The sequence below is a fragment of the Grosmannia clavigera genome, assembly GCF_000143105.1.
Source record: "Grosmannia clavigera kw1407 unplaced genomic scaffold GCSC_156, whole genome shotgun sequence".
In the NCBI taxonomy this organism is placed as follows: Eukaryota; Fungi; Ascomycota; class Sordariomycetes; order Ophiostomatales; family Ophiostomataceae; genus Leptographium; species Leptographium clavigerum.
Window position 1 is genome coordinate 896,458 of NW_014040784.1, and position 24,421 is coordinate 920,878.

The window sequence follows — 24,421 nt, forward strand, 5'->3', positions numbered from 1 at the left end:
CTACTTCAGTCCTTCTAGCAGCCCCTCAAGCGTAGACCATCCAGAACTGCCCTCCCACTGGTCCTTTCCCTTGCTCATGACGCTTCGTAGGGCACTCCGTGCCTTGATCTTCCACCGACTGCCGACTGTCGGTACATCTGGGCCGTAGTTCTCCAGAATCGACACCAGTTCGTCTGTCCGAGCCACGACACTGTCCCAGGCCTCTGCGTTCTCGAGCCAGTTCCTGGCCTCATCGCTGCTGCTGCCACCACCGCCTCCTGTGCGTACAGCTGCTGCTCCCAGACTGCTGCCGACGCTGACTCCTCCCGTTGCTGCCCGCCAGCCCTTCTCGGCCGCATCGATGGCTCCGGCTAGGTCGCCTCGCCACACCCTCTCGCGTGTCACCAGCTCCCACAGCTCGCTGCGTGTCGTGATCAGAGGCACAATCTCGATCTCCACCAGTTCGCATACGGCCTTCTCCATCGTCCCCCGTCCAGGCACGCCGCCCGCTGGCTTTGGCTTCGGCAGCACCGCTTCGTGTAGCAGAAGCCGCACCACATCTGCATCCACTGCCTCCTCCGTTGCCCGGATCGATAGTATGTTCCGCACTGCGATCACAATGTCGCCCACTGCTGGCGGCCGCACCCGCGATGCCAGCGTCACTACATTGTCCCAGATCCGCCAGTTTTCACGCGCGATCGCCGCTCCTCTCTTGTATGCCGAAAGCGCCTGCAGCAAGAAGATGGCCGGATCTCTCTTGCCCTTTGCCGCTTCTCCGTTGCCCGTGTCCTCCTCTTCGTCGTCTCGCTTTGCTTCCGGCTGCTCCTTGATTCCTTCCGTATACAAGCTGTACAGAGCACTGCCCAGATTGCTCCACGTCCTCGCATCCTCGCCGCCGACAGCCTCTCCTGCAGCTGCAATCGCCCGGTTAAACGCCTCTGCTGCTTCCGAGAACACGCCCATCCGGAGATGGATGTCGCCCAGACGGCTCCACATCTGCGGGTTCAGCCGGTTGACAGACACCGCATCTTTGTACGCATCTCGTGCCCTCTCCCAGTCATGCTGCTGCAGGTAGTGCTCGCCCAGCGACCTCTTGGCCCGCGAGTAGTGATGCTTCGACAACTCCCACCCCCGTTCGTAGTGTTTTGGCTCCGCCTCGATGTCGCCCAGGATGCAGAACAGCCGCGGTGCGTTGGCCGGTGCCGGGTCGCGCTCTGGTCCGTAGAAGTCTGTTGCCCGTAGGGCTAGAACATCAACATCCTTGCCGTCTTCTCCCCCGGCCGGCTCTCGGGCTGCATCAGACGCCTTGAACAGCTGCCACCGAATCAGCGCCCTCGCTTTCTCCTCGCCCCCGGAGCCCCTGCCGCCCTCGTCGTCAAAGGCACTGTTGCTCGCCAGACAGAGCGCAACCTCGGCCCATAGCCGCAGCCGTTTGAAGATCTCGAGTGCAGACACCAGAGAGCCCACGCCAGCCCAAGAAAACGCCAGCTCAGACTCGAGATGCCATCGTGGTGGCGTGGACAGCATGCTGATGTACCGTAACCGTTCCTGTGGGGGAGCCTGCTCAGACTGCTTCGCTGCCGGGAAGAAGCTCGTCGGCTTGTTGCTGTGTGTATCTCCAGCTGGTGTGCTGATTTCGATGGCAGGAATAGTCACGGTACTGTCGTCGTTCGTCGTCTCGGCTTCGGCGCTCGTGTCAACAACCACCTGGTCGACCACCGCCTGCATCTGGAGCACACCTCGTTCGACCGTTCGGCTGCGGTGCATCTCGATGCGAGACCGCACAATGAGGGCCTGCGAGTAGATCTGCCAGTTTGTAGCCTTGTCCAGAAGTACTCGAGTTGCATACGGCAGGATTTCCTCCAGCGTAAGAGAGTCTGCTGGAGAAAAGGCATCCTTCAGAGTGGCGGCTGAAAGCAGGATGATCTGGTCGAGAGGCGACAGTGGCGGCTGGTTGTCGGGGAACAGATCGCGCAGGGAACCCGGGATGTCAGCTGCTGCCTCTCCATTGCTAACTTTAGCCCCAGAGAAGTCAATGGTCTCTAGGAGAGTGTCGTTGTTGAGCTGCAGCGCCTGCGGAACTGATTTGGTGTCCTCTGTGTCATTGACTGCTTTTGCACCCCTCGCTCGTTTGCACTCGATTCACAGCTCCGTGCAAGAATGACCAGCTGGCTGGTACTTTCGTTTTGAAACCGTGTCCGCTTTCCCAACGCTCCGGTCAGGACATATTCAAAACGGTGCCGTTTCGCCGCCGCATCCAACGCTTCCTGCGCCTGTGCATCCAGCCCTATCATGGCGTATACGTTCATCTTCTCCAGCAGAAACTGCACCTGGGACTTCCTGCTCCAGGTAGCGTTGTCGCCTGCCTGTTCGTCTCCGTCCAGAACCTCTTTTTCGACCGCATCCAAACACTCCAGAATCTGCTCCTGCAGGCTCGGCAGCTCACTCCACTGTGTCATCTTGTTGAACACGGACCCCGGTCCCTGGTTCGGCTCGGTGAGTAGCTTGTAGTGCCACGTATGAATGCGCAGCCTCATCCACGCCAAGCTTTGTCCTGCCGGATCAGAATCGATATCCTGTCTTGGCCCGCTTAGGGTGGAGGCGTTATCGTCCGACATGTGTGCAACGAATACCCATCTGGCCAGACAGAAAAGCTCAATATGTTGTATGTATTGGTACACGGAGATGCCGTCCACATCTAGAGAGGACAGACATGATCGTCGCAGAGACGTCGCTGCTCCATCCACCGTGCCGTTGGTGCTATCTTGCAGCGCACCCAACAGCTTCTCGACCTTCTGCGCAGATTCGAGCACGGGGCCCGTGACATTTGACTGCAAGAATGCATTCAGAGCAGCAATACCGACGTACAAAGCTGCTGAGCCAGCGTCTAGGTTGTGCTTTTTCGGTGCCTCGCCCTTCCCAACAGAGTTCAGCTGCGAATTGACAAAATCCTGAAGTAGAGCCCTTGCGTCCTCGTGAACAAGGACTTCGGCGTACCGGCCGTTCGAGACGAGCGCTTCAAGCTCCATCTGTGCAGAGCGCTCGTTATTTTCTGTGAGCAATTTCGTATGCTCCTCTTCCCTTTCAAACGTCCTGTTCTCTGATGCGAAATCTTTTTTTTTGGTAGATGTCGGCGATTAGATAAGGCAATAGAACCCCTCCATAGCTTTAAAAAGAAATTTCGTCGCAGTAGTTGCCAGCGCAATGATGAGCAAGCGTCACTGTTAGCTCAGAAAGAACGGCCGTCTTACATATATTTTCGTAGCTTTATGATACATAGCAACAGTGGATTGTGACAGAAAATAGCAGCTATGTCTTACAGCACCCTGCTCATGCTTGGAGATGTGCCAACATCTCTATTTCTTGCCCTTCTTCCGGCTTGGGACTACCTTAAAGCCAGCTGGCATGCTTTCCTCCTTTTGGTGGCTGCTGCTGCTGCTGCTTCCCTTCTTCGCCACCTCGTTCCAGCCACCGCTGCTCTTGCTGTCGCCAGATGTCAACGGCACCGCCTGCTTTTCCACCACGCCCTTCTCGGCAAGCTTCTTCCGACGGATAAACTCCTCTGCAAAATGGCGCCCATCCATCGTCTTCGAGCTGGCATACACGGCCTCGGAAATAATGGTCAGGTCCAGGGGCAGCTGCAGGAGACTATCCACAAAGCCATCGACTGTGCACCGGGTTAGCTATCCGCACGGATACGGAACAGGAAGCTCCTACTTACGGTCAATCCCGCTCGTGATTCCGCGGCCCAGCTCGCGATGTAGCCACTTGTTGAACTCCTCCATAGCCACGCCACCGATGTCCAGCTTCGCTGTCGCTGCGCCAGACACCTGCTTGGAGGCGGCTCGGGGCATTGGTGGTAATGTGGGAGCAGTTTTCACAGCCGGAGACGACGTGCTTGCTGAGCGGCTAACCGAGGGCCCAGAGGGCGTCTTCACCTTGCCACCTGCACCGACTGTCGCCCAACCGCTGCCGACAGGGGCAGCAGGAACAGGCGAGGCACTGGCAGAAGTCTGGCTGGTTGGCGTCGAGGCCTGGACTTTACTGGCAAGGTCGGCATAGCGCTTGCCTGTTCCGCTGTGTGCTGGGGACGCGGGGGATAGAGATGCGAGCTCCTTGCTCTTCTGCTTGCGCGCCTCTTCTTCGCGCTGGATGTCTGCCAAGGTCTTCTTCTTTTCGGCCGCGCTGTGCGTGGAGCTTCCGCTGGCCACGCCATGTACAGTAGGCTTGCTGGCTGCGCCGGGTTTCGACCACGGGCTGCTGGACCCCGCAACAGTCGGCGAGCTGGCCGCCCAGGTCGATGAGGTCGGCAGTCCAGGTGCGACTGTGGCCGCGGCCTTCTCGCGTTCGCGCAAAAGAGCGGCCTCCTGTTCGGCCATAGCCTTGCGGGCAGCCAGAGCAACCTCCTCGGCCTTGGCGGCCTTCTTCGCCTCGACTTCTTGAATTTCCTTCAGGCTCGGGCCCTTGTGGCTCTCAGACACGTGGTCACGGGCCCATGGCGCCAGAGGTGGCGGCTGGACGGTTGAGCTCTCCGGCGTCTCTGACTGGGAACGGCTGGTAGCATACTGGTCAGGCAGTGTAGAGCGCGACCGCTGCGCCGTGGGCGCCGCAATCGGCGTTCCAGCCTGGCCCTGTGGCGGGGGAAAAGGCATCGGCAGGTCGAGATGTGGTTCCGCCGGCTGGACGATCTCGTCCACCTCTTCCTGTTCGGCAAGACGTTTGGCAGCCTGGGCCTTCTGCACTTGCTGCGTCAGGGAGAGGCCAGCCATTATCGACGCGGCCGACTCGGCTGACGAGGCGGCTTTTCTTGAGTGTTCCAGTGGTGCATCATCCACAGCTGCGGCTGTCGGTGCTTGCTGGGGGTCATGGTGTGCCACGGCCTCCCGCGCGATGTCGATCGCATCAGACGACGGGGCACCCGGACCAGTCAAGCCGTCTTCCGCATCAATGTTCTCGCGGAGCTTCTGGAACTCTTTCAGGCGTTCGCTAAACCCTTGCGGGTCCTTTTTCAGCTGGTCCATGGTCGGCAGGTTGCTGCGGGTTGTCATCTCATTCGTGATCGAAGTCGATTGTTGGGTTGCAAAGGGTCCTGGCACTGCTCCTGTCGGCTGCAGGCCAGACAGCATCTGCCGGTCTTGTGCGCCGATGTCGTCCCGAAGAAGGTCCGAGCCGGACGAGACGCCAGGCAGGCTAGTCGGTGGAAGCATGCCTGGATGGTCGAAAAAGACCTGTCCACCGCTCAATCCACCTGGGATGGCAGGCGGGCCGGCACCAATCGGAGCGGTCATGCTGCCAAAGCTAGGTTGGCTCTGCAGGCTGTGGACACTAGAGTGGTGGTGGAGAGCGCTGGTCGCAGATGTGGGAGGCACACGGCCGCCAGGGAAGGGGTGGTGCTGCACAGACAGCATCTCCCGCTGGCGTGCCAGCATGTACTGCTCCTCCTGCTTCCGCCGCTCCAAATTGTTCTGCTCCTCGGCAGTCAGGGTTCTCCCGTAGCTCGGGAACGCACCCACCAGAGGAGGAATAACGGTACCGCGGTCGCCATGAGCAAATGTGCCGCTCAGGGACGGCTGTCCGTGAGCGACACCCATCTGAGGAACAAGAAACGGTTCACGGGAGTTACCAATTCGCCGGATAAGCTGGCCCAGAGGCTCGAACTCGGTGTCCTCGACCTTTTTGACCCGAAGGTCAGCCGTGAAGAAGTTGGCCTTGTACCAATCGTTCATCTCCAGACCCGTGAAGGGGCCCTGTGTCTGGCCTTGGGGGTCGAGGTACACCCAACGCATCCGGTCAGGCATGACCATGATCCGAGGTTGATTCAAGGGGGTGTCGGAGCTTGGACGCCCCGACATCGAATCGTACACCTGCGACTGCAGCATAGGCGATGACGTCGAGGCGAGCATCTGTCCTCCTTGCTCGCCGCTCGCAAAAACACTGCCTCCAGCCCGAGTCGGGTCCATGAGATCGTCGAAAAAGCCGCCACGGCCTGGCCTGGCCGATGCCATATCAGCATCTCGCCCTTGTATTCCAATGGCCTCCCGGCCAATTGCTCCGAGTGGGTTTGTTTGGCGAAGATCAGGGACAGAATCATTCAGGCTCCCATCCTGATCCTGGCTACCAACCATCTGAGCCTGCATGCTTGGCGGGAACAGCGATCCCAGCTTGCTTGTACCACGCAGGGACCCAGTTGCACCGATTCCACCCCCTCCAGTAGGAGGCCCAAACACACCAGGGACGCCGCCGCCGAAGCCAGGCGACTGAAGCTCGCCCGTGACCGGACTGAACAATGAGCTTCCGAATGCGCTAGAAAAAACGGTACGCTCCCGGTCCGGGGTGCTCGTGTTCAAGGCGTTGCCCCAGCCAGCAATGCTGCCGAGCCCGGTAAACCCCTTCGCACCCACACTCGAAGTCTGGCTGCGATCGCTGCCGTCAAAGGCGTTGCCGGGATATCCACGAATGGAGCCAAAATTGGACGAGTGGTCATGCACGCCGCCGCCAATCGCGCCCATGCCCTTCTCGAGCCCGCTCGACATAGCCGCTGTCTGGTAGTGATCGTTATCACCACGTTCGGCAGGCGGGCTGCGGAACGGATTCGTCTCCGGACTTGCCGCGCCATCGTTGTCCATCGACGAGCCCATATTCAGTCCCGACACGCCAATGTCGCCACCTGTGCTCTTCATCGGGGTGCCGAAGGACTGGTACGTCTGCGAGTCCGCATTTGCGTTCTGCTGGCTGCTGTCCAAAGAAGCGCCGCCCGCCGGGGCAGTGTCCTCGCCAAACGGATCGGTGTCAGTTCTCGGGCGCAGCCGCCAAGATTCCTTGGCATTCGCGCTGCCAGCTGCGCTGCTGCTTGGCTTCGCCCCGGGGCCACCGGTCTCGGAGGTATCCTGCTTGGGAAGCAGATGAGCAAGCCGGCTCTCGCCGCGCGTGCTGCCAAAACGCTTGTCGCCAACGGTAGGCAGCGCAAAACTGCCAAAAGCACCAACAGCGGCGGTAGAAGCAGCAGCCGTTGTCGAAGTGCCCCACATCGAAGACGTTCCACCAACCGTATTGCTTCGTCCACCGGTGCCTAAGCCCGAGGCCTTAGCCGCCGAGGGGCTGGTATCCTCTTCGGGCTCTTCAAATTGTTGTGGTTCTTTTTGATCGGTTCCTTTTCGTCCGAACCACGAGGAATCGTCGCGGGGCGCTCGATTGGTCAGTGGAGAAATCAGGCCCGCACCACTCGGGAATGGATTCGTGTCGGACGTCTCCCTTCGCCGTGCGGTCGGGCGGGAAGCAGACAGAGGGGATGACACGTTGAAGCCGCTTCCGTTCCCGTGGGACACGGAGGTAGAGGTCTTTCTTCCGTTGACGCCGCCAGGTCCTTGACCGCCATCTTTCTGCGGCTGTGGCTTCAGGGTCGAATTGATATCAGCAAACATCTGCCGAAGTCAGCCATGAGCGTACATGTAGAGACACGGAACTCAACACGGGCATTGGCGCGCGTGGAGGCTTGTTACGGCACGTACCTCGCTGTCCTCTGCAGACATATCTTGAAGACCGATCGGCTTAATACTGCCGGCAGCATCCCAACAGACAGTAGGATCCTGGGGTACAGTGCCATCTAAGCTCTTACCCCAACCTCTGGCCGTCCCGTTGACCTGTGTCGGGTTCCACCCGCTGACGAATAAATTTGACGCGTCAGCGGACTCGTTTCCGTTGGCCTGGAACAGGTCCAGCAAATGATCGCGCGAATAGCGGAGTGATCGGTCAGTCGGGTGGGAGGGGCTTTGCGCCGGCAAGGTCTCGGTCACGAGCGGTGGGAGGGCAGATGACACATCGGAGGCTGTCTGTGGTGCCTGGTTTGAAGGAGTGGTGATAGGGCGGCGAAATGTCAAGGTCCCATTTGTGGAGCGGCCCTCTCGTCGCGACCTGCGAATGCATGACAAGTCAGCAGGAGTCTCCAACGCTGTGATTCGTCTCGTTGAAGGAGGCGGGCAGAGCGGTGATCAAGGGAGAGAGGCCATACCAGTCACCAGTACCATCGCCAGACCGTGACCCTCGAGACTGGCCTGCTGCGGCAGACGCGAAGCTGGTGGGTGTCAAATTGGAAGACATGATTTATATGTGTTTCTCGGCACAGTGCGTGCTGCTGGTATGGATATACGGCTGGTGGGCTGGCTGGTTGCAACACAAGGCTGGCTGCACCGCTGGGACGTGGGCGTGGAAGAGAGCGTAAGGACTCGGTGTGGGCTAGGGCTCGGAAAGTTCGTTGGGCTCCTGGTCGATTTTCGTCTTCGAATGACTGGCGACGCACAATCCGACACGCGATTACAACAAGATGCGAGGAGCAAAATAGACCGAGGGGTGGGCGCAGATGGTTCGGGAAAGAACGCGAGCGGAGCAGGCTGTTGTGTTCGAGGCGGCAGAAACGCTTTTTGGAGGCACGGATGATTGTTGATGGCTGACGTCGGCAGCTGAAATCTGGTTTGTATCTTTGTTTGTGGTTGAAGAAAAGAGGGAGGAAGCTTCGGCTGCTTGAATTTTTCCTTCTCGACCGCTTTAGCGCGGAGCTTCCCCATCCCACATATTCATAACTTTAAGGGCCCATGTGCCTGGCACATGACTAGTCCCGTGACCGTAACTATGGGCGTTAGCCAGCGCGCATTTGCCCGCTGTGCAGTGCAACGGTTGCAAGGCTGCCAATTGAATGAATTCTTGCGCCTCCTCGCGTATTCTCGTGTTTATCTTGATCTCGTCCCATTGATTATTCTCAATAAATGTTCTGCCCACCCATCTCAGGGCACTATATACGAATTAATTATCTCTGATGCAAACAAATAAACAAACATAAATCTGCTCTCTCAAACAAGAAAAAGCTTGCGCTCCAACCGACTAATTCATGCGAGATCACATAACTTGCACATTATTTGTGGTTGTCATCATCCAAGACTTCACTTTTTTATATAATCCGTCTCATTCCTGCCAACCCCTATATTGACAACTAAGTCGCCAGCTCATCATGGCTTCACCAAAAGTTGAAGACCAGGACGTGCCCGCCGTCGGCCCATCCCTGAATGCCACGGAAAGTCTGAGTCTCAAGCAGCGAGAGCAAGAGGTTCTCATGGCCGCATGGCTCTCTATCAAGGGAGCTGAACCACAAGTGTGTCGCCTCCAATCGCAGCTCTGCTCGGCTTATGTACATTCGAAAACTAACAATGTCATCTCACCACAGGTGGACTATGATAGTATGGCCAACATTCTGGGACTCAAAAACGGCCATACAGCTAGCACTGTGTTCTACAATCTGAAGAAAAAGATGAAGCAGTTCCGCAGCCAGGCGGGTGGGGCTGGCGAGTTGCCGGCATCCCCCATACACAAAAAACCCTCTACGCCCCGCAAGCGTGCGTCTGGGAATGCAAACACTCCCAAGTCGGGCAGATCTGCCAAGCGAGTCAAATTTGAGGCTTCTACTCCACAAACTCCGGATCTGGCTGAGGGCGAAATCTAAGTGTGCAGAGTTGGTAGAGGATCACTGGACTTCTGTATGGCCACAATGGTTGAATTATCCCAAAGTGGCATGTTCGAACCAAAACAAACTTAGTAGTTGTTATTAGCATCCTCGTTGGTATCTAAAGAAGAAGAAAAACCCCGACTTCCGCTCCCTGGTTTGAAAGTTGTCTCAATTGTTATCTTCCATCTCACGAAGCTATTTGGGGGCTTATCGAGCTCGAATTTCCGACTCCAAGTGACACGAAAGTGAATGCAATCTCACAGCTGTCTGATTTCTGGCCCCAGGCTCTAACCCAATATTCACTTGAAAATTCCGTATTACGCCGAGGACAGAGCGCCCGGTTTTCGTCTCGGCATTTCTTGCTCTGCCATCCTGACCAAGAAGACAACTCAACCTTTTCCCCTAACTGTACACCAGTCACGACATAGAAACTACAAGACAATACCTTCAATACAGAATTCGATCCTTCAAGATGGAAGGCTCGTCGTCTATCAAGCCATTGGCAGAAGTCAATCTCACAGAAAGAGAACTGCGTCATCTTGCAGCGGCTTGGCTGTCGTGCTCGACCAAAGACAATGCTAGTATTCCCTCTTTCGCTTCCCACGCTCAGCCATCTCTGGTCCCCTTATCGCACTCTAGGCTAAAAAATAGCACTAGATCGACTTTGATATGTTCACAATCCTGACTGGGCACCCCAACTCGGCCAACGCTCGCAAGCGTTTTGGAGAAATCAAAAAGAGAGTACGGGAGCAGGTTTTCAGCGAGGGTGATGGGATCCCAATCTCTGTCCCATCCACGCCTCGCAAGAGGAAGACCAAAGCAAATGACGACTCCACCTCACCGACGAAGAAAACCAAGGCTGGAAAAAAGAAGGCCGAGGACCCGGGGGAGTTGGGTGATTCTGTGAAGACCGAACCTAGCGACGCTTGAAGGAGACGGGACAGAAAAGCGCACGATGGCGTTCTGTTGTTAACGACATATATATCGTGTGCACTTAGGACTCAAGCAGCGGGCAGGAAGAATTAGCACCAGACACGGCGAGAGCAAAGGTCATGTAAAGAATCTGTATTCAAGATGCGCAATTTTATCGGCGCTATATCTCTCAAATTAAAGCTCTATCTTTACTCTTCACTTCTCTTGCTAGCTCTTAACTCTCAGCATATTACAGCATCACCCCGTCTGCTCTGCAGCCGCTGGTCCTGTTCTCAACTCCCTTGGCGAATATTCATTTTAGTTATCAAAACGACATCCTTTTCTGCTTACCCTTTGAAACTTTACGCCGCATGCACTCTATTCTCGGTTTGCGTGTAACGTTGGATAGGGCAGCGCTCGGCGGCTTTCTCACCTAGTCAACGTCACTTACTTTCTTTGTTTACCCGATTGTCTCTCAACTCTCACTTCACTTCTTGCAATCATTTCTCCGGAAAGTCTCCGCTGCAATCAGAAAAGAGTCGGGACTCCCATCAGAATTTGGCACAGCACTGCCATATAGAGATTTACATACTCGGCAAAATGTCGTCAAGACTGCAGTCCATCCCTGTTCTGAAGGCAGGACTTACGGAGCGCGAGCTTCTGTCCGTTGTCGCAGCATACATGTCTCTCAGAGAGGGAGAAGGCGCGGTAAGTTGCCACATACTTGCCTACTGTCGCTCGAGAAGCCAAACTGATTTGGGGTAAAAGATCGACTGGGAGAAATTTATCCAGCTGGCCGGATATTCGAGCGTCCAGTCGGCTCGCATCTGCTTCCGCCCTGTGCAAAAGAAACTCAGGGCATTTGCTGAGAGTGGAAGCGGCCTTGCAGGCCGTGCCGATGATCCTACTGACGGAGATGACGGCGGCGGAGGCACTGCCTCGCCGTTTGGGACACCCAAAACACCGAAGATGAACAAGACTCTGAAGACGCCCAAGATGCCCGGCAGCAAGCCCAGGGGCCGACCCAAGAAGAGAAAGGCGGAGGACGATGAAGTAGACCCTGCAGGTACCTTTGATTTCGCTGGGACCATGATGGGGCGCCCGGTAGATATGCAAAACAGCGAGGTCAAAGTGGAAATGGGAACGAATGTGGCAGCCAAGATGGAACCGTCAGCATACATTGATGAGAATCTCGGAGCTTCTGCTGGTGTTCAAGGCGACCATCGCGCAGGCGACGAAATATATTATGGGCTCGAGACGGGCTTTGAGACGTGTTTGGGGCAGGAGGATGTGGTGGCCTTCAGAACGGACCCTTATGAGGAGCTAGACGTTGTGTCGTTGTTGGATGGCAACTAAGACGTTGTTCGGATTGGGTCGCTCCGAGTTTGTCGCAGTTGGCATCAGCCTAGAAAGAGGTTTCTATCAAGCATAGAATCAGGTAACGAGGTCAGCCACAGAGGGCCCATTGTTGGTTGTCTGGACCCGCCCAATATATGACATGAAAAAGCAAATATGCTGATGTCTCTGCATCTTCCTGTTTACCATGGCTAAAACGCGGTTTTCTCGCTACTAACTCCCGAATCGTGCATCTATCAGCCGCTTCTCGTGAAACGCCGTTGCTGCTCTCTTGCCAATCTGTCTGAAAGGAGAAGGTGCTGTCCACTCTTAGCCCAATTTAATTTCGCGCTTCCCCTTTTTTATGTATGTGTTTACTTATTTTCATTATCTCTCGTTCCTTATTTCTCTACCTCTACTTTGCTCCACGTTTCTCCATTCTGACAGCTTCGTGCCGACCCATGGCATTGTCTTATACCAATAAATATCTTGCTTCTAGCAGCAACTTTCCAAATACGGTCTCGAGTTGCATAGTTTAATTGCGTTCCATTTTCAGCTGGAACGTCAATATTGAAACGCGCACGCCTGTCTTACCTGAGCGTGTATTGACATGTATTTTACCATATAAATATGGCGGTTCTCGTCTTCTGCGAGAACAACAGATTGCACCTTAGTCTTGCTGATTTGTCTCCTTTTTCAGACGTCTTTCCAAGCTTCCATTACAAGGCTGTGCTCGTTCCCCACTCTCAGCTACATTGTCTGTATCCTTTGTGAAGTCGGTCAAGTCAGCCCTGGGCCTTCTCTTGGCCAGTGCAGCTATTGCCTCGGCCGACTGTGAGCCAAGCTCGGTTAAGTTCTGCCAAGGCACCGCACAAACCCAGAATCTGTCCTCGACATATGTCTGCGGAGACTACCGTCTTGGTCCTGTCCAGCTTCCAAGCCACCCTCCATCCGACTCTCTTCTTGAGGTCTACGATCGCTTTGGCGGCTTGTGTCCCGGCCAGTTTCTGGCCACGTATTACGACTCGACTGCCAAGAGCTGGAAGTATCCCGACTTCGAGGGTTTCCAGCTGGACACGGCTGGCGAGACAATCTCAGCTGAAATGACATTGCAGGTCGGCTTGCTGATCGATCGTTCTGGGTCCGAGTACGGCAGCTACGCAAGTCCTGCATCCGCGCCTTACATGCAGAGGGCTCTGCCTCCTAGCAACCTTGATACACCGGCGAGCAACCCTGTGTAAGTGACGACGCCCTTGTGCTTGCACTCTGGATGCTGTCCTATGATGTGCATGTGCAAATATTTCCTATCCGACTAACCCGCCCCGAAGTTTCCCGTACAACTACCACGTATACCGCGTCATACAGTCCTTCGAGGTGGAGGCAGGGCCCATCGCTCCATGGTTCGGACAACCTGGCCAGGGTGTGCAGTACAAGTTAAATGGGACCATTCTCTCACTGATCAACGACGGCTTTGTGGAGAGGGTAAACATTACCTTGGGTTAAGCTGAGAAATGATGTCAAATAGAAACGGCTGAGATGTGAATTGGCGTTGGGCTGAAAGACGTGATCACCTCCTAGAGGGCAGTTGGTACACCAGTCAAGTGTCTATAATTTTTGATAAAATCGAACGCCTCCTATCGCAGAAACATATAGTATTCCAAATATACCTTTACAGAGGTAATGCCCGGCTGCTTGTTAGAGAAACACGCCAATCCATGCAGAACAGATTCAGGTCACGCACAAAGCGCTTTTTTCGATGGGGTACACACCGATGGTATATATAGATACGAACAGCAGAGGCCTACCGGGCCGAGCCTTCACGAACTCCCAACTCGCTTCCCTCCTCGACTTCCGTCATTTTCAGGGCCAGATCCACATCGTCGACAAAATGGCCATCTCCACCGACAAGAGCAGTGATCCCGGACAGGTCCATGAGCTGCATAACCTTATGGCCCCGAGGAGGGCCGCGGCTAAAGAAGACCCGAACACCACGTTCACGGTAGCTTCGGACGATCTCCTCGAGTACCTGTATGCCTGAGCCGTCCATGCTGCTGACTCCGTGAATGTCGAAGATAACATTCTTGTTGAGCTCCTCCCCTCTGAGTCGTGGCAAGGCGGGATGGGCCCTGCTGGTGCCGTACAGCTCTAGCCGACGCAACCTCGTCTTCAGCTCTCCGGTGTTGGCAAAGGTCAAAGGCTCTGGGATTTTGACAATCAGACAGCCCTCGATAAATTCCAGACGCTCCGGGTGATCCTCAGCGTTCTCGAACCTGTTCGTGCCTGGAATGCGCCCAAGGATCTGGATGCGAGGTCTCGTGGCGTGTCGGATCACCTGCAACAGAGACAGGCCGATGCCAATGGCAATGCCCAAATTAAGCGAGTAAAAGATGGTGGCAAGGACAATGACCAGCATGAGGCCCAGTTCGGGCCAGGCGTGGATGCGAATGAAGAACGATATGTCGGAAGGGGCCTCTTCGATCAGAGACCAAGCCACCACGCTGATCATGGAGCAAAGCACCGGTTTCTCACAAAGTTAGCTTTCCAGATACAACTGCTTCAGCGCCCAAGATGAGTGGGCTACTTACAGGAAGGTAGTAAAAGTATGGGAGGAGGAACAAGATGGATATCAGGGTGATCAGGCTCAGAAAGACAGAGCTCATGGGGCTCTTCCCGCCGGTGGACTTGTTCACCTTGCTCCTCCCATAGCCGCCAAAGGCCGGAAGCGACATGAAACAGCCGCCAATGAAGTTGGCAACGCCTAGGGCGACGAGCTCCCGGTTGGCACTGAGCTGGACGCCTGGGAAGGTCTCCTGTCCGCCAAGGCTCTTTGCAGCGACGGACGACTCGAAGAAGCCGAGGAGGGCAATGAGGAACGAGGTGCTCATGGCGTCTCGGATGTGGAGCATGTGGGACGACCGGAAAGGCCAACGGAAGGCGAAGATGTGGCCAGAGGCGGCCTTGACGGTGCCCAGGACCTCCACGCCCTGGTTCTCCCAGTCGAGACGCCAGGCCAGGTACGCCGACAGGATGACCACGACCAGCCGGTCAGGCACGTAGGCCACACTCGGGTAGCGAGGCTGCAGCCGGCGCTTGATCTCCCTGCAGACCATGATGACGGTAAAGCTGACGGCGGCAATGACCAGCGTGAGTGTATGGGCCTTGTCGATGTTGTTGCCCAGAAAGCGGAGCTTGTCGACGGTGCTTCCATGCATGACGCCAGGTGTCTCGCCGGCCAGTTTGGAGAGGCCGAGCTCGGGCACGAGCTGATCGACAAAGATGACGAAGCCGATGGCTGAGATGAAGCCACGGAGAAAAGGACGCGACAGGACGCTGTCGAGAAAGCCGAGTCGGGCGAGGCCGGCCAGCAGAACGGTAGCGCCGGCGATACCTGCAATAACACCGCAGATCTTGGCATGCAGAAGATCGTCGTCCTCCCCTCCATGGCCTTGGTCCACGGTTGAGCGGACAACAGTGCCGACGAGGAGAGATCCGGCTGCCTCGGGTCCCAAGACCATCTGCGGACAGCTGCCCAAGAAGGCATAGACAAGGGGCGCAAAGAAGAATGAGTACAGGCCATTGATGGCCGGGACGTGGGCCAGATTGCTGGCGAGGGACAGAGCCATGGGGAGGTAGATACCGGCAACGGTTACGGCGGCAATGAAGTCGCCCTTGAGGTACGACAGCTTGTACTGGCTGATCCAGGTCACGGATGGGATATAGTAGGCGACATACCTAAACAGAGGCATTAGTATGGGAGAGAGAGAGGGAAAGAAAGAGAGAAAGAGAAAGAGAAAGAGAAAGAGAAAGAGAAAGAGAAAGAGAAAGAGAAAGAGAAAGAGAAAGAGAAAGAGAAAGAGAAAGAGAAAGAGAAAGAGAAAGAGAAAGAGAAAGAGAAAGAGAAAGAGAAAGAGAAAGAGAAAGAAAGAAAAATAAAGAAAGAGAGATAAAGAAAGAGAGAAAACATACATCAGCCCAGTATCTGACACCCCGTGCCTCTCGGCGAGCTCGCTAGATGTGCTCATCTTCTTGCTGCGCATGATCTGCACAAAGCTTCGCCGCCAGCCGGTGCTGTCACGGCTTCCGGTGGGCCCGGTCGAGCTGCCAGCCATTGAGTCGGGACCGGAGCCAGAACTGTTCATGCTGGCTGCAGGGCTGCAGGACCGGGGCGAGAAGGTGCCGTGGTTGCAGCGGCCCGGATGCACGCATTGGCCGTCGCTAAAGGCATTCCGCAAAAGCGAGGCTCTCTCTGTCGACTGGAGGAGCGGGTCCTGCTCACTGGGACCGGCGTGGGCGAGATCCAGGTCGTCGACCGTGTCGCTGTCAAAACGGACGGCAGGTTGCGAGTGGGGCGAGTGCTGGGGACTCGTAGATCGGCTGTGCTGTGGCGCCTCGATCTCGTGTGGCGGGGAAGGCGACCCGAGCGTGAAGCTCTGCCGCAGGCCGCTGGGATTCACCGGCACATGCGCGTTGCGGGCGCTTCCTCCGGCCATGGCTGATGGTCCCGGGTGTCGGGTGGACGCTCCGTCACGCGTCGTAAAGTACTGCTTTCTGACGCGAGCATGCGTTTGGGGTGTCGAGTCGTTGGGCGAGGCTCGGGCAAAAGAGAGAAAAGAGGAGCAACAGCGAAATGGAAGACAGAAACAGAAACAGAAACACAAAAAGAGAATTTGACAGCTCAGCCAGGCAAGCTGGAAGAGAGTGGGCCAAACGAGGAAGACCGGCGGGGAAGACTCGAGAATTATCGGCGAAGCAGAGGTTGGAGGACGTGGTATCGCGGGTTCGAACAGCGAGACGCGGTCACCGAATTCCCGATACTGAATCAGCACGTGCTTTGCTTTGGTGCGGACTGCCGTTAGCAGGGAGACCGAGCACTAATCTCCACTGGTGGCTTATATATTCTCGGTGCTAAGTATTAGCCTCGGACAAGCCGCTAGTCCTTTATGGAGCAAAGTCAATCAATGCGAAACACGAAATTCTATAAAGCCAATGCACATCAATTGTCTTGCTTTTTCTATGCCAAAGCGACCCGTCGTATGACCGTCGTTTGAAAAGAAGAGCCAGGGAGAGGATGCAGATCGTATGCAGTATGTACATGGTACGAAGTAGGTAGTAGCGAGATCGTGATGCAATCGCTCTCGGCCTCACTCTCCCACAATCCGGATGCGTCCCTCAATGCGCGGCGCAATGGCCTTCGTCCACTTTGCGTGGTACTCGTCCTCCGTCAGGGTGTCGCACTGGTGGCTCTGAACGCCGGCCAGACGACACCACTTGCGGGCAATACGCCGCATCACCTGCAGCTGTCGATCGATCCGATGAACTTCGTCAGCATCTGGCTGGCTGCTCGCCCCGTCCACGACGCACTCGTCAAACGGCGCCACGCTGGCCCACCACTGGCGAAGCTCGGCTGCCGACCTCCGGGCTGCTCCGCCCGCACGATCGCCGTCACCGTGTCCGGGCGAGGGCGGTGTCGACGCGCTGGGCAACAGGTGTGGATGACGGCGATCGATGCTTGACACCACGCTGCCCCAGCGCTTCTGCATGTTCTCGTTCCAGTCCCCTCCCCACTGGTCGAGCACCTTCAGGGCCATAAAGTACTGCCGAAGCATCATGGAGATGAGTATCCCGCTTTCCTCATCTATGATTTCCTCGACGGTCCCGCCTTCGGATTTGGCCAAAAGGCTTTTATATCCGTCTGAAAGGTTGTGTGTCAGTGCTATGAAAGGGAGACAGAGAATGGGAGGGCCCTCGTACCCTTTCCGCGGACCATGTATCCTCTAGTGCACAAGATGTACACCTTCTCCGGATCCGCCGGCTTCCCGTCGATCTGCACCGTTGTGATGCGAGAGTTCGGTGGCCGGCTTGGATCAAACTCGTACTTGATGTTGGACACTTGCGGGAATCGCCCTGCAGCACATCCGTTGTCAGCAAATCCTAATTTTGTTTCTTGCATCTTCACCTCCACCTCGTTCACCTTCGAGCGCCGGGTACAGCGACACCCCGTTCTCCAGAGCCTCCGTGATCGCCTTTCCGGTGGCCCGCACCACGACAACCGGGTCCTCGAATGGGAAGCAGTCCGTGATGTCCTTGACACGCAACGGCCCTGGCGGATAGATCTGGTCGCCGCGCACAGTGCCGGCAGCCATGATCACGCAGTCGGCCTGGTGGTAGTGGCGCATAATGTCACACACAAAGTTGCCCAGATTGCTCTCCCTTGTCCGCACCGTGGTGAAACGGGCATCGAGAGGCGCTGCCGTCCACCCGACGGGCTTTTCCAGGCTCTGCTTGAGCTTGGATGTCAGCTGGTCGACTAGTTCTGTCGTCGGCTCGTCCGGTTCGATCCACGATCCGATATCACGCCTCTTGATGGAAAAATCCCATTTGGGGCTAGCCCCTGCCGCGTCATCGGCCTCAGGCCGTCGCCACGCCTCGATGTAGCTGAGCTGCTTGAAGTCGCTGCCGGACCGGAGCACATGGGTCCCCTGGATCAGGCTATGCGAGTAGTAGTGATCGTGGCCACCGAGAATGAGGTCCGCCTCGCCCGCCAGGTTCTCGGCAAGCTTATTGTCGTTTGGCTCGCGGGCATGTGACAAGATGATGACTATATCGGCACCAGCACTGCGCATCTGCGGGATCAGCGCCTTTGCCGTCTCTGTCGCCGACTTGTACACAATGTTCGGCGGCAAAACGTTGACCGTCTCTAGCCACTCGCGCTCGCCCAGGCCGATTAGGCCTATCTTTATGCCGTTGGATGCCGTCAGCATGTGCGTGGGCAGGCAGTGGCCGATAGATACACCCTCACCGGCTGCCGGGTCAAGGACGTTGGCGACTAGCCACGGAAATGTGCACTTGGCTGTGAGATTCTGGAACTGCGCTACCCCAAAGTCCAGGTCGTGGTTTCCGACGCACGCACAGTCCGTGCCAAAGCCGTTGAGCACTGGGACCATATGGCTGCCCTTGGTCACCGAGCTCTCCAGACTCGGGTTGAAAGCATCACCCGAGAAGAGAGTAATGAGGTCAGGCTGGTCGTTGTACTTCGGAGACGAGCGGTACTCATTGAGGACAGTCTGAAACCGAGCAGCGCCGCCCACCGGCTCAGCCGATGAGGGATCCAGATGATAGACGTCATTGAAATGCACAATACGCAGAGCTGGGGACGAGGACGGGAGCGCCTCTGGCTGAAAGGTGACAGTTTCTGCGTCCGCCGGTGGCGTGGCTCTCGGCGCCATCTTTGTTGACCGCCTCCTTCCGACGTTCGTGTCGAGCCGGTAGAATATAGAGAACAGAGCGGAAAGGAGAGCAGGGGCAAGTGTTGAAGTGCAAAGGTTTTATGCCACCGTTGAGTTCGCACCAGTACCCTTTTCAAGCCTTTGATTTGGGAGCGTGACTTAAGTTCTTGCACAAGCTCAATCTGTTTCTCTTCTGGTCTTCTTTTGTACTTCTGCATCTGCTGTCCAATGTGGATTCGGGCATTACGGACATCTGTAACAAGTGCTTGTGTGCCAAGTGTTGGTCATGTGATCTGGCATGCGTATTTACTCCCAACCAAGAGGGGTTAGCCCCGCGTTTTCTATTTCCTTACAACCGACTACCCAAGTTCACATGAACTGCCTTGATCTGAGAATACGCCTCCAGGCCAGCCTCTCCGAGCTCCCGGCCAATTCCGCTCTGCTTAACGCCTCCAAATGGTATCCTTGGGTCGCAGTCCTGGCTACTGTTGATCCACACCATGCCGGCCTCGATCTCGCTAGCAACACGATGTGCCCGCTCAATGTTCATGGTAAAAACGGATGCAGCGAGCCCGTAGACGGTGTCGTTGGCTCTGCGCACTGCCTCCTCCTCGTCGGAGAACTTGCTGATAACAACGACCGGGCCGAAGATCTCCTCCTGCCAGATGCGCATATCGCTGGTGACATTCGTGAAGACGGTAGGGGCGATGAAGTACCCCTTCCCGTTGCCAATGTTCTTGACCGCATGGCCGCCTGTAGCGACAGTTGCACCAGAAGTGCGGCCGGCTTCGATGTGCGCGAGCACGCTGTCGTATTGGTTCTTGGACACCTGCGGTCCCTGGAACGTGTCGGCATCCCATGGGCTGCCAATCTTGCTGGTCTTCTGGACCTCCTCGACAAAGAGCTTCACGAACTTGTCGTGGACGGCATCCTGCACCAGGATGCGCGACGTGGCTGTGCAGATCTGGCCCTGGTTGGACATGATGCCGAGGTGCGACCACTTGACCGCCTGCTCCAGGTCGCAGTCGTCAAACACCAGCAGGGGCGACTTGCCACCAGTCTCGAGCGTAATGTTCTTTAGCGTGCCAGCTGCCATCTTCATAATTTGCGTGGCGGTGGCAGTAGAGCCGGTGAAGGCGATCTTGTCGACGAGCTTGTGCTGCACAAGAGCAGCGCCTGCCACCTTGCCCAGACCGTTGACGATGTTGATGACACCAGGCGGGAAGCCCACATCCTTGGCCAGCTTGGCCAGTACCAGGATGCTGAGGGGCGTCTGCTCGGCAGGCTTCAGCACCACCGTGTTGCCGCAGGCGAGCGCCGGTCCGAGCTTCCATGTCGCCATAGACAGGGGGTAGTTCCACGGGATGATCTGTCCGACAACGCCGATTGGCTGCCGAAGAGTGTAGGCGAGCTTGTTTGGCACGGGGATGGTCTGCCCGTGGACCTTATCGCACCAGCCAGCGTAGTAGCGAATGACTCCAGCGGCCTCAACCAGGTCGACGCTGAGAGCGTCGCTGTATGTCTTGCCTGTGCCCGCGTTAGTCATCTGGGGCACCGGTGCCCTTTCAGTCATGGCGAGTCTCACCATTGTCCCAAGCATCAACGGTGGCAAGAAGCTCCTTGTTAGCCTCGATTTCATCAGCCAGCTTCGCCATCAGGATGCCCCTGTCTGATGCTGCCATCTTCTTCCATGCAGGGTTGCGGAGAGCAGCATGCGCAGCTTGAACAGCCAAATCCACATCTTCAGCCGAACCTGACTGGATGGTCACAATGTCCTCCTCGGTCCTGGAGTCGGGGTCAGCACAATGAGACATTTCATTTTCGTCTGACCGGAACATACGCTGGGTCGATCGCGGTGATGGTTTCACCGGACCGAGACTTGACGAATTCATTGTTGATGAATAGGCCGATCGGCTGAGAGTACTTGAAGCCGTTTGGCGCCGTGAGCGTAACAGTGAGGTCGCCCATCTTTTTGATTGCGCCTGCGTTAAGCAACGATATAAAGCCGGTGCGTTTGTAGAGATGGCTCGCCTGGACCTGTCGTGAGCGTAGCAGTGCAGGGATGGCGGAAGCTTTGCAGAGAGGTAAACGATAGAACATGGCGGCACCGATTTTGTCGGGTATGCGCATTTAAATCGGAAACGCGGACAGTCCGACAAATTGCAATGGCGGCGATAACGCTGCACTTTTTTGCCGAATTAGGGAGCCATAGCCGGCTTTAATTCATGTCGAGGAGGGCGGCTGCTGGGGTGGAAAAGATATGCTACGTAATAAGCTGCATCTCAGATAATGTCATGATTTGCCCGTGCGGGGCCACGACCAATTATATTCGTTAGACATACGGAGTATACAGAGTGTAAAGCTTCGGGCGGCGGTCGTCGTTCGACTATAAAATAATTGCGACAGGCCCTATCGTCACAGCATACGTACCGTGTAGCTTATCTTTTATAGATCCGTCTTTGTGTATCTATAGAGTAACCACTACATGACAGCGGTGCATAATCTGCTGGCGGCTATCGCGGTAGTAGAAGGCAAAGCGTCGTATCGTGAGACCTACTGTATAATTAACAGTTCGCCGCTTACAAAGGCTTCCTATTCAAGTTCGACTATCACGCACTTGGCCTACTAGTCGCGACGTAGTTGTGCTTTATTGGGCAAGGCAGTTGTTGCCCGCGTGGCGATCCGGGGGCTTATAGTACTGCGGATGTATCCGTTGAGCATCACTAATTATGTAATGCCGTACTGCTGATGAGGTTATGTTCAATGGGAGGCGAAGCAACCGTTATTCACACTACATAAAGCCAGTGCCCTTTGCATCACACTGTCGCTCGAACATCCGAGTAGACACGATCTGTCGTTGTTAGCCCGTGTATTTCGTGTCATATATCTTTCATTGCCGCCCCAGTATAATACCCCGGGAAAATGGTCAAGAACGAGAAGAAATGCTGGGGATATGCATATTTCGGCAGGGGAAACCGCCCACACATATTTTCGCTAAGCATGCTGGCAACATGTGATATGCGCATTTCGCGGCGTGTTTATGACTGCATTGTCGACGATTCTCCACCTAGTAACCTTTTTTGTCTATACGAGTTCTCGTCGTGCATAAGCTTTTTCGTCAATCAGGGACGGCATCCGTATTCATAATTATATAGGAACCGCCCTTCCCGAAGCTTTTCCGGGTTCTTATACATATCTCCTCGTCGGCCTTCCGCATTGCGTACAAACACTGTCTTAAAGCCACAAGCACCTACCTTCCAAGCCTACTTACCCATTTATCAAACAAGCTCCTTGAATATTCCCACGACACTCCTTCTTCAGCTAGTCGCCTTGTTTAGCCTCCTTGAGCCCATAGTGTTCCCTTCCTCCGTCATATCGCCAAGTCGTGACTTCCAACCATTAAGATACTACAAAAGGAAGGTGGGGGCGCTTACCGAGTTTGGCAACTTTGTCCCGTCTTGCCCATCATTTGTCATCAAAGCGCGGGGGACCTGACGATACATGGGAACTCTGCAACGGCAATCTTCGCACCTCCGTTCGTCAGCCTCATTGACATTGTTGTTTCTAAAAGTCTGCAACCATGGCACTTGAGAAACCAATAGTCCGCTTTGCACGGCGGGAAGGTTCGCTTTTGTGTCTCTGCCAGCGAGGGACCGGGCTGACCCAGTCTTTACAGACGTACCGACCGTCCTGCAGCTGATCTTCGAGCTCGCTGAATACGAACACGAGGTCGACAGCGTGAAGGCTACAGAAGAAAAGCTTCTCCAGACAATCGCATTTGCTCCTTCTGTGGCCGAGGCCACCGCTGGCCACCAGGAGCCCACGGAACCCACGACTTCCAGCCGGCCAGCGCGTTGTCTACTGGTGGTCGCGCCTGACGGAGATGTTGCAGGGCTTGCGCTGTACTATTACAATTACAGCACATGGCACGCGCGCCCGGGAATCTACCTCGAAGACCTGTTTGTGCGGCCGGCACACCGCAAGAAGGGCTACGGCCACGTGCTGCTCGAGACGCTAGCCAAGGAGGTCGTGGCCATGGGTGGTGGGCGGCTGGAGTGGAGCGTGCTCAAGTGGAATGCACCGAGCATCAAGTTCTACGAGAGTCTCGGCGCCAAGACGATGAGCGAGTGGTCGGTGATGCGCGTGGACGGGGACAGCTTATTGAAGCTGGCTGGTGACGGCAGCTGAGTGCGCAGACCCAATTTTAGGTGAGATGGTTTCAGTGGTGTTCATGGTATTCCCGCTTGATATTCAGCTCGTGGCTTCTCGGGGTGGTGCCTTGCCCTCCGGCTTTGGCACATTGCCCTTGCTATCGACGCCTTCAAAGAAGGCGAGATCGGCCGCCGTCGGCTGAAGCAGCTTCGGCGCCACTCCGCCCCATGTGATAGTCCAGCCGCCTCCCGCACGCGGCTCCATTGTCGCGCTCATCTGCCAAATCTCTGCGTAAAGCCTTCGCCAGAGCCGTGGGGTGTAGCGGTGGATGCCAATGGCCGGGCCGTCGTAGGGACCGGGCGCATCCTGGGCAACCCCAAAGGAGACTCGGAAGCGCCTTGAGCGTGGGCGTTCGACAACCCGGATAGGACGCGTGGCATATTTCTCCCAATCCCAGCCAGAAAACGTGTCATTTTCCGGCTCTGTGCTGGTTTTTACCACGGTTCGCCGGGAGGGTGCCATCCACTCAGCACCAGCCTGGCCCGTGGCAAGCTTGCGCAGCAGCTCCCAGTCCCCTCGAGGCAGGGGTGGCAGGATGCGGTGGGCAAGGCTTTTCCACCACTTCTTCAGCTTGGTGCGAGCCACTTTCGGCACAAACGGTCGTCCCCAGGCATTTACCGGAGGCACGGCTTCCGCGGGGTTGAGCCTTTTCGGATTGACCTGCGGCCGTGGAGAGTTGTGTACGGTGTGCTGGCTCTGGCTCTTGGCAAAAGCGAGCAGCTTTTCCGTGTTCCATTTGTCCAGCCAGTCGGTTTCTGGCCTGACATCTGCCAGCCTCTGTTCCAGCTCAGCCGAGCTGTTGGGCTGGTCGAGGAGGCGCAGTCCAGACATCAGCTCCTGGCGTCTCCAGCCGATGCGCCCAAAGGCCATCATCATTATTCGGCGCATGCGCACGAGGTCGCCACAGTTTGCAGCGCGGAGGTAGCGGAGGTCGTGGCTGGCCCGTTTGAGACGCATGCCTGAATTCGGATCATGTCGGTGGTGGTCGAACCGGAGGCGAATGCGCGCCTCAACTTGCTTCCTGCATGTGGGGGGCAGATACGTCGCTTCCCGGAGGATGCTTCTGTACAGATGAATAGGGTTGGCGGTCTTTGCAAGACCTGGTGGAGGAGGCATGGCAGCGTTGGCAGATGTTCACATCGCAATAGCGAAGCTGCTCGCCAGAGAACTTTCGTGGCGAAATGCGGCATGCGTATGCTTAGTCAGCGCAAGACGGCATGGTCGGCAGAATCAGACTTTCACTGTTCAGCCAATTGCTATCCTC

The 24,421-nt window shown here is 56.1% G+C and overlaps 8 protein-coding genes across 8 annotated transcripts; 5 read left to right on the forward strand and 3 right to left on the reverse strand.

Annotated features, from left to right (window-relative positions):
* CMQ_2166 (gyf domain containing protein) lies at positions 1 to 8,076 on the reverse strand (the record flags this gene model as incomplete). The annotated part of the gene is made up of 6 exons (XM_014316124.1): positions 1 to 2,060; positions 2,216 to 3,008; positions 3,369 to 3,646; positions 3,701 to 7,400; positions 7,488 to 7,890; positions 7,988 to 8,076. 6 exons carry the CDS (start codon positions 8,074 to 8,076, stop codon positions 1 to 3), a joined length of 7,323 nt encoding a protein of 2,440 aa, XP_014171599.1.
* Positions 8,077 to 8,980: 904 nt separating this feature from the next.
* On the forward strand, positions 8,981 to 9,469 carry CMQ_2254 (uncharacterized protein; the record flags this gene model as incomplete). The annotated part of the gene is made up of 2 exons (XM_014316212.1): positions 8,981 to 9,121; positions 9,194 to 9,469. The coding sequence occupies 2 exons, from the start codon at positions 8,981 to 8,983 to the stop codon at positions 9,467 to 9,469; spliced, it is 417 nt and encodes a 138-aa protein (XP_014171687.1).
* Positions 9,470 to 10,141: 672 nt separating this feature from the next.
* On the forward strand, positions 10,142 to 10,402 carry CMQ_2097 (uncharacterized protein; the record flags this gene model as incomplete). The annotated part of the gene is made up of 1 exon (XM_014316055.1): positions 10,142 to 10,402. One exon carries the CDS (start codon positions 10,142 to 10,144, stop codon positions 10,400 to 10,402), a length of 261 nt encoding a protein of 86 aa, XP_014171530.1.
* A 582-nt stretch (positions 10,403 to 10,984) lies between these two features.
* On the forward strand, positions 10,985 to 11,740 carry CMQ_2418 (uncharacterized protein; the record flags this gene model as incomplete). The annotated part of the gene is made up of 2 exons (XM_014316376.1): positions 10,985 to 11,092; positions 11,153 to 11,740. 2 exons carry the CDS (start codon positions 10,985 to 10,987, stop codon positions 11,738 to 11,740), a joined length of 696 nt encoding a protein of 231 aa, XP_014171851.1.
* A 609-nt stretch (positions 11,741 to 12,349) lies between these two features.
* On the forward strand, positions 12,350 to 13,222 carry CMQ_2319 (uncharacterized protein; the record flags this gene model as incomplete). Its single annotated transcript, XM_014316277.1, has 3 exons — positions 12,350 to 12,392; positions 12,470 to 12,956; positions 13,048 to 13,222. The coding sequence occupies 3 exons, from the start codon at positions 12,350 to 12,352 to the stop codon at positions 13,220 to 13,222; spliced, it is 705 nt and encodes a 234-aa protein (XP_014171752.1).
* A 298-nt stretch (positions 13,223 to 13,520) lies between these two features.
* On the reverse strand, positions 13,521 to 20,913 carry CMQ_2072 (sulfate transporter; the record flags this gene model as incomplete). Its single annotated transcript, XM_014316030.1, has 9 exons — positions 13,521 to 14,243; positions 14,305 to 15,451; positions 15,686 to 16,267; positions 16,865 to 17,411; positions 17,471 to 17,623; positions 17,691 to 18,961; positions 19,299 to 20,472; positions 20,531 to 20,730; positions 20,786 to 20,913. The coding sequence occupies 9 exons, from the start codon at positions 20,911 to 20,913 to the stop codon at positions 13,521 to 13,523; spliced, it is 5,925 nt and encodes a 1,974-aa protein (XP_014171505.1).
* A 1,612-nt stretch (positions 20,914 to 22,525) lies between these two features.
* CMQ_2376 (gcn5-related n-acetyltransferase) lies at positions 22,526 to 23,133 on the forward strand (the record flags this gene model as incomplete). Its single annotated transcript, XM_014316334.1, has 2 exons — positions 22,526 to 22,568; positions 22,622 to 23,133. The coding sequence occupies 2 exons, from the start codon at positions 22,526 to 22,528 to the stop codon at positions 23,131 to 23,133; spliced, it is 555 nt and encodes a 184-aa protein (XP_014171809.1).
* Positions 23,134 to 23,196: 63 nt separating this feature from the next.
* Positions 23,197 to 24,273, reverse strand: CMQ_2422 (uncharacterized protein; the record flags this gene model as incomplete). The annotated part of the gene is made up of 1 exon (XM_014316380.1): positions 23,197 to 24,273. One exon carries the CDS (start codon positions 24,271 to 24,273, stop codon positions 23,197 to 23,199), a length of 1,077 nt encoding a protein of 358 aa, XP_014171855.1.
* Positions 24,274 to 24,421: the final 148 nt, after the last annotated feature.